General features: G+C 40.1%; 1 protein-coding gene across 6 annotated transcripts in view; it reads left to right on the top strand.

Moving 5' to 3' along the window:
- The window catches only part of LOC119900707 (diacylglycerol kinase zeta-like), a 110,390-nt gene that overhangs the window by 57,875 nt on the left and 36,516 nt on the right, over nt 1-15,999 (top strand). For all 6 annotated transcript variants that reach the window (XM_038715941.1, XM_038715932.1, XM_038715923.1 and 3 more), the window contains one exon: nt 15,470-15,536. In XM_038715941.1, the coding sequence (XP_038571869.1) occupies nt 15,470-15,536 (67 nt within the window). The remainder of the gene's footprint in view (nt 1-15,469; nt 15,537-15,999) is intronic.

Here is a 15,999-nt window from a genome sequence, read left to right as displayed (position 1 = left end):
ATGTGAGATGGAAATGTTAAGTGAGAACAGGAATTGACTGATTTATGGATATAATATACCCTATTCTTATTACTCATTTAAGTTCTCCAGCTAAGTTTTTGTTTTTAACTTCTCCCATTAGCCTCCCAACAATCCCCCCCCTTCTCACAAAAACAAAGTAATGATAAATAAATAAAATAGCAACAATTATAGTACACAGTACAATTAATTGTACAACTTAAATACAATAAAATAAGAAGAAATTAATAAAGGGAATGGGCAGTTGGTGATGTACAAAATCAACATGTCAACCTTATGCACAGCAGCCCACAAGGTCACAGTCCAACATGTATGAACCTGTACATTGCTAGATCTGCAACCATGTTACCCTCTTGTATACAACTATATACATATACAACACATGAATAATACATGTGAGTTAAAAAAAACATTAGGAAAGTTGGAATAAAAAAATAAGTACGCAACTGACTAATAAAAATGAATTAGACATGGAGTTACTTTCTAGCTGGATCCAACTATTATCTGTAACCCGAGATCCAGAGCACAATTTTACGCATTTTAGCTGCCATAATATGTCATAATATGACTCAATATTTGGTTGGCTGAGTCCTCTCTGTGACCTCCCCCTCTGGAGCAGAGCTTTGTGAATTCTTGGGGGTTTTACAACCCCATATAAAATTGGAAATTATGGAAAATATAAGTAAGTGTTAAGGTAAAATTATGGGTAAACATTGAAATAGATAGGAGCACGTTAATATTAATGGATTGTACTCTACCAGCTAGAGAGAGAGAGAAGTGGGATGTTCCATCTCTGCAGATCAGTTTTCCCTTTAGTTGATAGAGCTGGACAATTTCCTCATGTAGCAAATGGCTGGAGCTAAATATTTAAACCTATGGGATACTAGATTATGGTATTCCCTGGACTAACTGAATATACAATACAATTTTGATTTAATAAAAAATATTACTAATTTTGATACCTCAACAACGCTAATTAGCTTTAAGAGCAATTTATAGGGTTCAATAAAGCTGATGATACACAGGGCAACTTTTTGAGCAATGTTGCTAATGGAAAGTCCAACTATGTTTCCAACAGATAGCGGTGGTGCGTGGGCGGGTGGTGGGGGAAGGGGATTACGGTAGTAATCTTTACTCATTACCACTGATGGCAACGTTGCCCTGCACGATTGCTCTAAAAGTTGCTCTGTGTATCATCAGCTTTACAGTCGCTAAAAGGAGAAAGGAAATCAGGCATCCTTGGCGTGTCCTGCGTGGGAAAAAAAAGAACTGATTGCTGGTACATATTGTACATTGGCCTGTAGGGAAGACAGTAAATGTATCCAGGATGTTAAGTTCTCTCTCAACTCATATTGCTTTAATGTGAAGAATAGATGACCACACACGACCTTGCTTTATGGCTTAGCTGGATGGTATCTGTTATTTATCATTGAATTGAATGGTGCCTCCAATTTTTTGTGTTATTCCACAGATAATTAGGGAACATTGTTAAGGCTGGACCTCGGTTTGAACCCAAATGCTGATCACAGTACCCGTGGATAGTATTATAGTATTTGAATATAAAATAATTTATTAACAGAATACTTAATGTACGGTGAGCAGCGTTTATGGGGGTTAGGTAAGTCCAAGTGGTTCAGAGAGTTAGGAGTGAGCCGAGCCAGGCAGAGGAACAAGCAGTGAAGTCAGATGTCCAGCCCTACAAAGCATCCACTAATCCAGAGACTGAGGTCCGGAGTCCAGACGTGACAGGAGCGGAGCAGAGGCAGGATCCAGGCGGAGCTAGACTGCAAGGCACATGAGTCAAGGATTGAGCAATGTTGATACAAAACATATAAAGACTGACTGAGGGTCTACAATCTGGCTGTGTGTTGGCAGGAACCAGGCATATGAAAGAGACCTGATTGGTGATGATAGGCGGGTGGCTCGACTCCTGCACACCTGACTCCACTCACAAGCAATCAAATCACAAACACATACGGGGAAAGGAGGAGGGAAAGACAGCTCGCCACTAAGCAGAAGCAGAGGGCATGACGAACATTGAGCCACTTGAAGAAATTTAACATGTCCACATCATCATCAGGTGATTCAGATATGTACAGATCAGAATAATAGGCTCTGAAAGTCTCAGTAAATCCAGAGGAGTTAATTGTCAGTGAACCTGGATTACTGGCTATTTGAGAAATTTGTAGAAAGCAATCTGCCTTTTCCCCATTTTTCATGCAATGTTCCCCGAGCTTTAAGCAGCTTCTATTCTGCAAGCCTACTGGACAAAAGATTGAACTCAGTCTGGAGGCCAAGTCTCAGGGGACAGAAGCTTCTGCGGTTTAGATGAGCCGTTGTGTCTAAAGGCGTGCAGTGTCGTCTCTTCCGTGCCTTGTTAGTATGAGCAGTGTATCTCACCTCCGAGGAATGCTTTAAGGAAGGCCTCTGTTCATCAGAAATAGAAAGTATTAATTCACACACACTGATGGCACAGCCTTCGGGAGCAATTTGGGATTCAAAATCTTGCCCAAGGACACTTAGACATGCGGACTCAGGGAAGTCGGGGATCAAACCGCCGATCCTCCAATTAGTAGGCGACCTGCTCTAAGCAATAGCCCACTATACATGACATCAATACGCAAAACACACATTTGTAGTAAACATGACCTCATTCAGTAGATACTCGTTAGGAAGTATGCCTTAAATGAGGCGTCAGCTCCATCCTCAAGGCACACAGTCTTTCTAAACTGTCAACGAAAAATGAGGGTGATACAACTCTTGACGACAGGCATGTTGGCAGAACAACAATACAACCCAGCCAACGCTCGACAGCAGTCATACAGCTTAAAATATTCTTGAAAAAACTGAGCTAATTCTTGCACTAATAACGGTTCATTCTATTTGCGGTATTGTAGATACTGCAGATACAACTGTAGATCAGATTATTTTTTTAATTCAGTAGGCCTACATTTTAATAGGTTGATGCAGGGGGGTCCTGTCAGATATGTGTTTAGCATACATACATGATATCTGCTGTTTGTTGATGGCAATACCTATCGACCTGTTGACAGAATGCAGCATGAGAGCAGGTCAATGTTTTGACCCTGTGAGGGGAATTCTGTAATACTGCTGCCTTTAAGTGACCTGACCGTTTTATTATCGCGCTGTCACCAACAGAGATGTTTATTAGCTTCATCTATCCATTATGGAGCCCACAACACAAGGAGGAAACAAGGGAGACACAGAGAAAAAGGTCAGCCAGAGCTGTGCCTCTAGTATCCTAAATGGTTATGTCTGTGACTATAAGTAGTATGCTCCACTACTATATACAATTGCAAGGACATGTGGTAAATTTAACACTGTTGGGAATACACAGACCCACTGCTGAGCGAGCGGTGCACACCACATAACTTGTGGTTTACTTAATAGTATCGATAGCATGAGTGGGGCATAAGAAAGACATCTGAAAGAAAGTGTACTGGGAGAGACGCCTTAAATACAATAAACTAAATCGCTTAGCATAAGGATGTTTTTCAAAGGGAGAGCTGAGTCAACCTCGTTCCACAAGTCTTGTTTTGTTAACCAACATTAAACATCATGGACACAAGACGTTAATTATCACTAAAGGTAGATACGCAGTATAAAGGCTATATGTATACATATCATTGGCAAGATCACTGGTCATGTCAGGAAAAATTAAGATCTTTTGACCGTGATAAACACATTTTCATCATTTCCTGGCCAGGACAAGTACCTGCTCTCTTTGTTTGTAGCATAGAAAGCAAATGGTCCGAGATCGTTCTCCTTCACTTGGTTTTGGCCTCAGCTTGCGGTCCTGTCATGCTCTGGCGGTGAGGTGAACGTTTGATCTTGCTATATGTCAACAAGAAATTTTGACATGAAGTCTGTGGCCGAGTGTCCTTCATAGTTCAACGAGGGCCAACTACTCTTGACTGTTTTCAGATTGGAGTTGTTCACCTGTTCTTCAAGGCTCGTTAGCCGGTCGCTATGGTCAGAAAGATCAGTTTCCATTATAGTCATGTAAGGGCCTAGGCCTCCCCCTTGATTCAAATTCGCATTTAAGGTTGTTTGAATATGAGCGAGGTTGCTGCTTGGGTCCGTAGTTGAAGTTCTTCCTGTCTTTTTTTTTTACCATCTATTATCCAGAGTTAGACTGTGGCCCGTTCCCTACAGAGATAGACCTGTTTTAACCAAAAACAGTCACTACATCTCTCTTGTCAAAGGCACCAGACTCCTTTTGATAAAAACAGTAATTGTACCTCGCAGAAGACAGGAGTTGGTCTAGCGCTGCCGTTGGTCGGTTAGTTTGTTTGTGTTATTGTGTGATTTTGGTGTTTTAAAGGGTTAAAAAGGTCGATCTCTGTAGGGATCCATTCCACTTACTTTGAGGGAAAGGAGGGGAAAAGAGAACTGTCAACTTTCTTCTTTTGACTTTGGTTATGGTTAACCAAAGAGTCATTATGTGGTCTTTAAATGGCTGTTGCTTCGTTAGTTTGACAAGACATATACTTTCTCTGGGGTGAAAAGTTATTGTCCTGTCTGGTGAAGACAGCTCTGCTTTGTGATCACTACATCAATGATAATCCCCCTTCTCCAGTTTTCATTGATGTCTTTTCACGCTGCACGATTCAGACAACTATCTATTTTTTTTTTAAATTGTCAGTCTGCAAAATCAGTCTTTTACTGTAGCAGATTTTGATTCTTAATATTGTTGGGAGACAAAAACAAAAACACACATGCAAGTTGTTTCCACAGAGATTAGTTTCCCCCATGTGTCTCAGTGTTACAGCATGATGCATGGACTATTCTGTCTGTGAATATCGGCATGTGTGTGTGTGTGTGTGACCTTTGCTAAGTGCATTTATTGCCTGTGTGTGTGTCTCCATGTGCTTATGCAATCCATATCCTGTTAATGTGTGTGCGCAGCCAAACGTATTGGTGAGTTTTTATTGTATTGTGACTTTTAATTGCCTATTCTGAATTTGTCCTATAATGCAGAGGTGATTTCCTTTGTTCAGAGGCTTTTTGGTCTAAAGAGATAAAGCAAGTGCTCAGTGTTGGCCTTTTATTTTCATTGTTCCTTTATGTAATTACAGGATTAGTGAGGTAGTCTTTTTGAGGTCCTGATCTTCTCAGGAGATGCTTGAGAACCAAGCAACCAAGGGAGAAAGATAATTCACAGTACAGTTCTAATGTTTGAAAAGTCTTTTTAGTGTTTAATTCATTGTTCAATAAACACACCATCTTTTTGTTCTGTCAGCAGAAGACAGGGTCAGATAGAAAACCTAATTATAAATGTTATAAATGAAGCTCAAAGAGCTTGTTACTTTTGAAATTGAATCTTGACTATAAAATGAAGTCACTTTTAATTCTTGTAGATTGTTGTTTCGGAAAGGTTTGTATTGTGGCATGAAATGTGCTACATGAAAATACAACTAGGGTTTTCTTTTTTGACATGAACTGCACTTTGAGTCATGAATAAGTGTATTTAGCAGAATTACAATATCATTTTAAAATGATTTGTAATCTTGTGGACAAACTGCATCTGGTCATCATTTTATGGATGAAATACTCCCAAACATTACACTTTGCAAGGCAAGTTTATTTGTATAGCACATTTCAACAACAAGGCAATTCAAAGTGCTTTACAAATAACATAAAAGCAGCAAAGGGAAATTGAAAAAAACTCACACTGAAATATAATTATTAAAAGGGTGACATAGAAAAAAAACACGATAAAATCAATTTTAAAGCTTAAATAGAATAAAATGAAAAGTAAATGCAGTGCAGTGTACGACACTGACCTATGCCTTACATTTGATTAAATTAAAAGCAGTGGTAAAAAGAAAAGTCTTCAGTGTTGATTTGAATGAACTGAGAGTTTCAGATGACCTGCAGTTTTCTGGGAGTTTGTTCCTGATATATGGAGCATAAAAACTAATCGCAGCTTCTCCTCGTTTAGTTTTGAGTCTGGGGACAGAAAGCAGACCTGCCTCAGATAACCTGAGAGGTCTGGACGGTTCATAACGTAGCAGAAGACCAGCAATGCAATTTGGCCCTAAACCATTCCGTACTTTATAAACCAACAGCAGTATTTTGAAATCAATTCTCTGACAGACAGGAAGCCAGTGTGTAAAGACCTCAGAACTGGAGTAATGTGTAATGTTTTTGGTCTTAGTGAGGACTCGAGCAGCAGCGTTCTGAATCAGCTGCAGCTGTCTCATGGATTTCTTAGGGAGCCTGTAAAGACACCGTTACAGTAGTCGAGTCGACTGAAGATAAATGCATGGATAAGTTTTTCCAGGGTCTGCTGAGGCATAAGTTCTTTAATCCTTTATATATTCTTCAGGTGGTAGTAGGCTGACTTTGTAATGTGTATGTATATATTTCAAGAATCCAACTTTATTTATTTATTTAATTAATTATTAATTCTGTCTTGCGTCAAAAATGGCCAAGTCATGTCGTAAAATGTGACACAACAGCATCTGAACCATTATGCATTCCAAGAATAAAACATGAAATGCCACGGTTGGACAGTTGGAAAGGAGATAATGACACAAGATTGATGAGCTGGTGTAATCGTGCCACAAACAAGCAAAATCCAGAGTTATGACCGACCAGTCTGATGTGAGTAGTGGTGTGTGTGTGTGTGTGTGTGTGTGTGTGGTTATTCTGTAGCCACCTGGTGTCATTTGCATATGATTTTAATAAAGGTGAACACAGTGGCGTACAATGCATAATGGCACTGTCCTCTGGTGCGGCACATCTCAAGTCAGAAGCTGCAGAATCATTAACATAATTGACGTGCTGCCTTCCTGCTTTAACCACTGCCACAGAATAAATTAGCATTACTCTGTTATTGTTGTGCATTTGCTAAGTGTTTAGTTTGCTCTTGTTGATAAAATCACCATTCAGAAACAAGGTACAAGGTAGATTTATTTGTCATTTTACAACTGTTAAGCGTCAAATGCACATATGTTATACACCACACAACAAAGGGTTGGAGGAAGAAGCTGCTCTGCAGTCTGGTGGTAGGACAGCCGATGCTTCTGTATCTCTGGCCAGATGGCACCCTATCTTTTAGTTTCCTTTGGGCTCTACAGGCCCGTCACCTCACCGATCTCACTGATGCTCGGTAGATGATCAGTGATGATACCAATGATCTTCTGAGCTGTTTTCATCACCCGCTGCAGAGCCTTCCTGTCCTGGGCCGTGCACATCCCATGCCAGTTAGCAAGGTTTCCAGTCAGGGTGCTTTCTATTGCTCCTCTTTAAAAGTTAACACGAACTTGGCACAGGATTTTGCCTTCTTTAGTTTCCTTAAGAAATACAGCCATTTCTGAGCTTTCTTCACCAGCGTGGAGATGTGAGATGACCATGTCAGGTTCTCTGTGATGTTGATTCCCAGGAACCTGAAATTGTTCACCGGCTCAGCCCCGTGCTTTGCCAATCCAAACTGTGTAGGGGTCTGTTTGTGAGGAAGTCCAATGTCGCACTTCATCAGAATGGGGGTAAGTGCCACAGGGCGGTGGGAACACTCTCCTGAGACAGTGAGACCGTGAACATGTCAGTAATAACATCAACTGGCCAGGGATGTTAGCAGGCCCAGTAGCTTTACTCATATTCACTCTCAGCAGGACTCTTCTCATATCTGCTGTGGATACTGACAGTGGCCGGTCCTCTGGAGGTGGAGTAGACTTTACAGCTAACCCTTTGTTGAGGAGATCAAAGTGAGCATAAAAGGTTTTTAGCTCATCCGGTAATGTGACCCCACACATGATGGGGGCACTTCTGCTTTTGGAGCTTGTGGTGTTTTTGATTGCTGCTGTAGCTTTTGGTCTGATTGACCAAAATGGGGACGAGAGACACAAGGTTGAAGGTATTGCAGTGGTAGTTGCATTGGATGACAGATGTTTGCAATATCAGTGTGCTGTAATTTCACACTAACTTGAGTTTATGTCACTTTGTGTCTGACGACTGGGCTTTGAATTTGATTTGAATATAATTGTCATTGTCAGTCAGAAAGGTAGCGAGGTGTTACCCACAGCAATGAGAGTGAGTTGTAGCTCATAGAGAACAAATAAAACCATGATAAATGGGCCAGTCTTAACATCCAACTCCATTGTGTATATGACAAAAAGAAGAAAAAAATTTCCCACCCTAAGGTCACCAAACTTTCCACATACCTTTTCTCCTTTTGTTTTAGAGATCATATACATAATATAAGAGACAGATGGACATCCAAACACAAAATCTGAATAAGAATCAGTGTGGTCAGATTTGTGCCCTTTTCATTCAGAACATGCTTACCAGTATCTTGCTTTAACCGGTCTTTATAAATCAAAGATGGGCTTCTTGAGATGTCCCAACGACATTTAACAAATACTGTCATGGAAGAGAGAAAACTAGCTCACCTGCTCACTGCTCCTGTGAGTCACTCTCAAGGATTGGCTCCCCCCTGTCTGTTTATCTTCTTTCTTTCCTCCCGGTGGCCGGGAGGATTTTGTTAGTGGGATTTTGCTGCATGTCACACTGCCGTGTGTGGTGGAAGGGATGGGGTTGTTGTCCTTTTACTGCTGGCAACCTGCAGTGCTTTTCATATCTGTGCTTTATAGAAGCAGAGTAAGAACCACTTAACCAACCAAAGTAACCTAAAGCAACTTAAAAATCCATACAATGTACAGATTTTTCCCTTCTCATTTTTAAAGTAGAGCAGATCCTTTTTTAAAATAAAAGTGAGGACTATTAGTGAAGTCCTGTAATAGCACAGTGTAAATTATGGCTTTTTCCTATCCACCACCATCTTCTAACTGATAGTAATCAGTATGGTAAGACTGACTTCCAAAAACGGTTTATGGGTTTCCAAAATAACCCAAAGGACTGCCCTAGAAATGACTCGTTAGTGTTTTCTAATTTGCCACCTCCATGGTTAAGGTCTGGTTCAGTCTAGACAACTAATGCTACTTGGTTAAGGTTACATGGTTTACTGAATTATGGTTTAAATGGCACCAACATTTATATCCAATAATCTAATAATAACAGTTGTTGTCACTGCTTTTAAAATAACAAATTCCTCTAAACCCATGTGCAAATTGTACTTTTAAGTGGTCTTGAAGTTATACTGTTTATTTGTGTATCTTAACAGTCGTTGAATGTGTGTCTGGTGTTCATATCTGTAACTCTGCTCTGTCAATATGCTGCTGTTTTGGGCCAGGACACCCTTGAAAAGGATGTTTTAAACCTCAATGAGATCATCTGGTTTAATAAAGGTTTAAAAAATATATTACTATAATTAATAATAGAATTTACCTTGCATTAAATTCACCTTGGGGCACCACTCTCAAGTAACACAATTACCATCAGTAGCTAATAGGTTGAAAGATTTTGAGTGTGACATACAAGAGGTTGGCGATATATTCACTCTTAAGTTTCCTCTCTGTGTGTAATGCCAAATTAGAGGTTTATATGTGTGATCTGTGTTGGATAACAGTTCAATTAAGTTAAAAAGAGTTTGTTAGCATGCAAAGACTGTATCTGTGTGGAGCATAACATCAATTTAGCAATGGCTGAGATCTATGGTTACAATAATAACCTCAAGTTAACCATGGAGAAGATCAGAAGATCTGGTCACGGCAGGACATGCTGGATTCATGGGTGGAGTTCGTACCAAGGTGTGAATACCTGGAGGATTGTGGGAAACTGAGTTCAATGGCTCAGTTTAATTCACACAAATTAAATAATCCCATCGGTCTCAACAACTGCCATCATGGTTAACAGTCAGCATCACGGTAAAAAGAATCGTCATCGAAAATCACTTCATGACAATGTAATCATAACAAATCAGCGGTTTAGCTTGTGGAGGGAAAGCAAAGTTCAAGTATTCAACTGTGGTGAACTTTGACATGCCAAATCATGTAGTCGGTCAATAGCAGACCACGTATTTTGATGGTCCAAAATCGTGGAAGCACAAAATGTAGCCGCTACCTGTACATTCACCAAGCTTCCAGCACCTTCTATTGAATATATATTTTGTTTTACTTCATGGTGTTCTATGTAGAAGTGTTCTCCAGTACTGGATGTGGTTACTTGTTCAACAAAGGACGCTTGTCAGAGAGAACACAGTTCCAGTCAGAGATTGCAGTCAAACGCTGCTGTTCAGCTTGGTGTTAAGTTGCCATATTTGAGAATAAAGAAATTTATACCCTTGTGAAGGGTCTTGAACATGCTGTAAGCAGACACCGTGGATGTGATGAGATTAAAGCCTGTGTTCGGTTCTCCTTATGTGGTTGTCATGTACCCACATCCTTCATTTCACAATGAGCCTTTTCATCTTCCCCTTCAGGAGCACGCGGAGCAGCACTAACTCCGTAAATGTTATTTTTAACACCTATCCTGTTTTTATATAGATTGGTTCACTAATACTAAGAAGGCAGCTCATGAGTTGTTGTCAGACCTTTTGTTGCTATTCAAAACCAGATGATGTAACAGTCGTTTCTCCTGCTCTCTGGTGACTGATGACGCTCACAGTTTGTGCTTTAGTAGGAGAAAATAATTAATATCTGATAATGACCCGATATGGTAAACTTTTGTTGCACTTACTGTAGCATATTCAGTACATTCAATCATTTATGATCATAACAATGTAATCAAACCTCAAGACAGAGTTGCATAATCAAGACTTGTTTAGGAAGACAATATTTTCTCAGCAGTGTGGCCTCACCCCCATGGTCCAAGTTTACACACAGGAGTATGAAAGCACAGGGCTAAATCTGAGCTGCTGACTCAAAAAGGATAGTATAGTGTAATCTCTGGACTTTTTGATAGTAGGAGACATTAAAGTAATGAATTAAAGAGATGAAATGATGATAAAAAATGAAAAATTTATACATGGGCTTGCAGTTTCATTATGCTTCTGTAACACATTCTCGCCTGCACAGCCCCAAACCTTCACAATCATTTCATTTCTGCTGGCTGGCGTGTGTCTCTCAAAATGTGCAACATTACAGTCCTATCTTTGAAATTAATTAATTTGTTTGACAAATTCATTCATCACAGACTCCTAGATATTTTTGCTGTCCTCCTAAGATTTCTGCAGAATAAGGCTTAATTCAGGTTTCTCTTCTGCACCACAGTCTTCACATGAACTATTTACACCTTGTCTTCAGAGGCATAGATCAGGCCTTTGAAAATTGTGTGAACCTTTTTAAAAGGTGCATCACACAGCTGACACCTGGAGCAACAGGTAAACTACAGTTCCAGGCTGATGCTCCTGTTTGATAAATAACACACATGACTCCAGGCGCCGAATATATCAGAAAGAAGCCCGGAAGGCTTTCTAAATCTGACCAAAACAGAGGAGGAACTCAGTAAGTTTATGTGTAAGATGATGAACAGGAGTGAATGGAGAAGAGACAGGAGAAGAAAGAAGGTGAAGAAGAGAAAAGTCAGTCAGTCAGACAAGTTCAGCTTTTGAGTCAGTGTTTGTAGGTTTGCTATAAAAGCCTGCGGGCAGTTTACTCAGCTAGAGACTGCTGCTGAGCTCGACAGCAGGATTAGATAAGTACAGACAAACGCAGAGCGAGAGTAGGAGAGGTGTTTACTTCAGCCAGCCTTTCTGTCACAGTCTGCATGAAAGGTTTGCAGTTTGAAAGAAAAATTACTTTACTTTCTTCGGGTTGTTCTCCTCCTGTCACATCTATCGGAAGGAGACTTTTTTACGTTCAGTCTCTTCTCGGCGGTGCTGAACTGAAATAGGTTGTTTTGTATGGCATTGAAGCTGCCCAAACAGCATTGATTATCTATAAATGTGATCAGTTTTATGCTAAAGATCCTGAGGATTCACTATTCTGCCAAGATTTTATCACAGCACGAAGGCCGGTGATGGCAACTGTATGACATGAGTGGCCAGAGTTTGCAGGCTTCCATCCAGACCAATGCATTTCACTTTGCTGTGCTGTGTAGGGATGTTGATGAAGTGACCAAAGATTTTGATGTAGCTGCAGTTTAATTCTCTTCCTGAATAAGCCTTTTGTCTAATTCTCAGTGAATTGTAGAATAATTGAATCTGCTCTCCAGAGCTGACTCCATCCCTCAGGACTAGTTGGCTGCTGGTCCTATTTCTCTTTCTGCTACGTACCATCAAACCGCAGATCCACTCTTTCTAAGAAAACAAATGTAAAATGTAGTGATGCAGCGTTTGGTTGTATTGGCATGCTACTTAGTGGCAGCAATAGCTTGCTTCAAGAAAATGTTACATGGTTTTAGAAAATAGCTATAATTTCTGACTGCTACCGGGAAAGTAGTATCATCATTATATGTAGTGTCACTATTCCCCAAGACTAAACAGCACAAGTAGCCTTCAAATTGACCATGCAGTTGACTCAACACATCTCTGAAACAGTTTCAACACGAACATTAGAACCTTCAAGAAGGGAGGATTTACTGCAGAGCTGTTGGATTTGATTGCATCAGTTTTATCTAAAAGTACACAACAAAGTTGATCCAAAGTTCTTTACAGCACATAGATAAAGAACGAAAGAGCGTGCGTACAACATTGGCCTTCAGCTACAGTGAAATGTGAGGCACAGTTAACAGAGTTAGTGAGTCAAAGTGTGTTGAAAACATCAAAAGAGTGAGGAAAAACAAATTGATGGAGGAAGAGAATTTAACAGTTTTGCGTCTGCTGAGAAAGCTCTATCACCAGAACATTTAGTTCTTGATCTGTGGAAAGACAGAAGGCCTTGGTGGGAGTATCTGAGGTGAGGTGTTGAACGGGGGTGGGAGTTCACAGATAGAGGCAGAGCCAAGACCATTTAGCCCTGTGTACACAAAGACCAAGGTTCTAAACTTCAGTCTACTGCTAACAGGGAGCCAGCGTGGGGAGGCAAGAATCTCAGTAAGATGGTGTCTGTTTTTTGATCTTGTTAAAAGTCTTGCTGCAGCATTCTGAATTAATTGGAAGCTGGATAAAAAGGAGTCCGAATGATAGCAAAATATAAAACGTTGCATTAATGCGGCGAGTGAATATGAACTTTCTCCAGACTTTATTCCTCAAATTTTCAAACATTACAAAGCTGATTGAGGCCAAATTTAATTTCTATTCTATTAATCTAATATATTGGTTCATTAAACTCGTAGTAGCAGTGATGTAGGATAACTAATAATTCATTGAGAGGTTTGTTGTTCCCCCGATCAGACCGACACAGATACATGGTTAAAACGTGTATCAGCATCTGTCTGAATGGCTCAATACACACATCATTTCACTGCTCATCATCGCCTTCTTCACAATGCAGAATCATTTCTTCAAAGATCATGGCTATGTGGTCACACAGACATAATATGTTTGCAGGGAGATAAACCGGAGGACATGAGAAGTTGTTAACCTTGGATTAATATGGGAGAGTCGGTGAATCAGCTTAAAATGAATAACTAATGGGGTCTGGCTGGGATCAGGCTCGTGGTGCTGCACATTTAACTGGTCTGAATGTGAATTCATCTGGTAACTAACGATCAGCTGGTGTGGGCAGAGATGAAAAAGAAATTGTTGCATTAATATAGTGTAGTGCTTTTATCAGAGAGCTTTGGTAGAGCTTTTTAGTACAATTTCCCTCTCATTCACCCATTCACACACACTCGCAGACTGATGGCAGCGAGCTAGTCCAGACAAGTCCACAACTTGAGGACAGCAGGAGCTCGGGATCAAACCGCCAACCCTGTGATTAGATTTGTTTATCCTACTTCAGAGAAAACACTTGGCATGACAAAATACAGCTTGGTTCCCATTTTAGGCCAACGTTAGCAGATAGCAGGCTAGCCACCAGCTTTATCTTCCACATTCATGGACAATGCTGTGAGTTCAGCATTTCCTGTGAGTTCCTGTGTGATCCCCTGCTTATCTGAATATTGTGTGGGGTTGGTGGTAACATTTAGAGATCCCTTTACAGAATGGGATGCATTTATTGGCATTGGCTACAAAAAAATGGTGACAGTGACCAAAACATGTCTTCAGGATTAAAGGGAGAGTAAGTGATTTTGCAGAAGCATTATTGACTGCCACTCAAATACACCCCTCCCTTCAGGGCTCCATTAGAAGCTCCGCCCCCCAAATTTAATTCAGTGAGTTTTCTCCAGCGTTGAAATGCCTTTGACCTTGCCTGGTTATACAACTTTCTTCTCTGTTTATAGTCAGTCTTCAGATCTTTTCCTCTTTAGCTGTTTCTCAGTCATCTCTCCTTCTTCACAGTACCTGGAGTCCAGCACATTCGAATGTGCCGGTGTATAGAACTCTCTCTTCCACTGCTCCTATGCACCAGCACTAACTGTTGCTGATTGGCTGGAACAATGTTGTGTGGCAAGGCCCACACCACTTTCTTTTGTTTACCATTTACAGAGCCAGGGCTGTGTAGGGAAACCAGATTTTTTTTTCTCAGAACACACACAAAACGGAGAGCTAGTGGACGGTGAGGAAATATTCACTGACTTGAACAAAAAGTTTCTTGTATTACCATCACTTACTCTCCCTTTAAAGAGAAAAATCTGAAGCATCAGCTGTTCAGTAAAAGAATTAACAGGTCCAGTCCACAGAGTTGTTGTTTTTTCTTCATTTTCTAAAGAACTTCTCTAAAGACCAAAGTCGCTGATGAAAGATTTAGCCTAAAAACGTCTTCACCTGGGTCCGTCACTTTGGGTCTACTTTGAGCTTGTTGTCAAGATACAAAGCATGGATGACATTAAGTTATTCACACCATGCAGCCCTGACTGTCATTCATCAGTGCCTGGGGTTATTGGAGTGTTACATTCTGTATTTATTTTGCATTAGGCCGTAATGTATTCCCTGAGATTGAGATGCTGGATTTGCACACACTTCAGATTTATGGAATATGTCTTTGGGTTTACTATTTCTGTCACTTTTATTATGCTTTCAGAAATTCCTTTTGTTTCAGTGCCCCATAACAGCATCACCAACAATCAAAAATCAAGTACAACAAAATTCAAGTGACACAGCTATCATGGCTATGATTTGTTTAAGAGTTATACTGGAAGCAATGTCTCTCCTATCTTTGAGCATGGGTAGTGGGTGGGGACAGTACCTTTCATCTTTATCCTGATGGTAACAACTCATATTCGCCATAAAGAGGATGTGATACATCTCTGAGGATTGACAGCCCTTTCACTAAGTAGTGTCATAACCTACTGTAATTTTATCTACCTGCAATCTCATACTATCCTAACCAAAGAAGCCAAAACTTCTGCTTCATCCATCCATTTCTTCTTCTTGTCTGCCCTCTGAGCTATTCTGTCAGCGTGCTGGTCCTTCTGTTCTATAAATAGATAGATCACCATTAACAAAAAAAGTTCCATCCTCAGGTCAGCTGAGCTTCTGTTATACTGTCAGCCAGCTATCTCCTGCTCTGCAATCTAACTGTTGTGTCTGTTTGTCATTCAGGAGGAGGCAGCCAAGCCGCAGATTCTTTCCTCGCAGAGATTATCTCCAAAGTGGTGTTTCCTTGACTGTAAGTATATCAACTTATAGGACATGAAAAAGTGAGCAGTACAAAAGAAATTTTCTTTTTTCCCAGTGTGATCTGAACTACTTATGCTCTCATTGCAAAGTAACTTGCTTATATAAAGTCATATAGCCGTAACAAGACTCATTTTGATTTAGCTTCTTTATTTAGTCTGTCTTTTCCTGTGAAATTGGCTTTAATAAAGCTCCTCACAAACCATCTATATATTATGTTTTAAATTATGTTCCAGGTATTTCATACAGTAAATGTATATGATATGTATTTTTAGTATTTCATTTGAGACAACCTACTAAAAAGCTCTACTGTATATATCTGTATAGAAGAAGTGGAATATTTTGCTGTCAGCTTAAATTAAGTCCTAACGTATTCCTATAAATAGTAATATCACAACAAATCTTTATCAAGGACAAATGCACTCAGCTTGTCTTAGGCAACTTACAACCATCCA

The sequence above is a fragment of the Micropterus salmoides genome, unplaced genomic scaffold (genome assembly GCF_014851395.1).
Source record: "Micropterus salmoides isolate LMB-PRFRI ecotype aquatic unplaced genomic scaffold, ASM1485139v1 Ms_hic_scaffold_1, whole genome shotgun sequence".
Lineage (NCBI taxonomy): Eukaryota > Metazoa > Chordata > Actinopteri > Centrarchiformes > Centrarchidae > Micropterus > Micropterus salmoides.
Note: the sequence above shows the minus strand (reverse complement) of the source record. Positions and strands in the feature narration are given on the sequence as shown.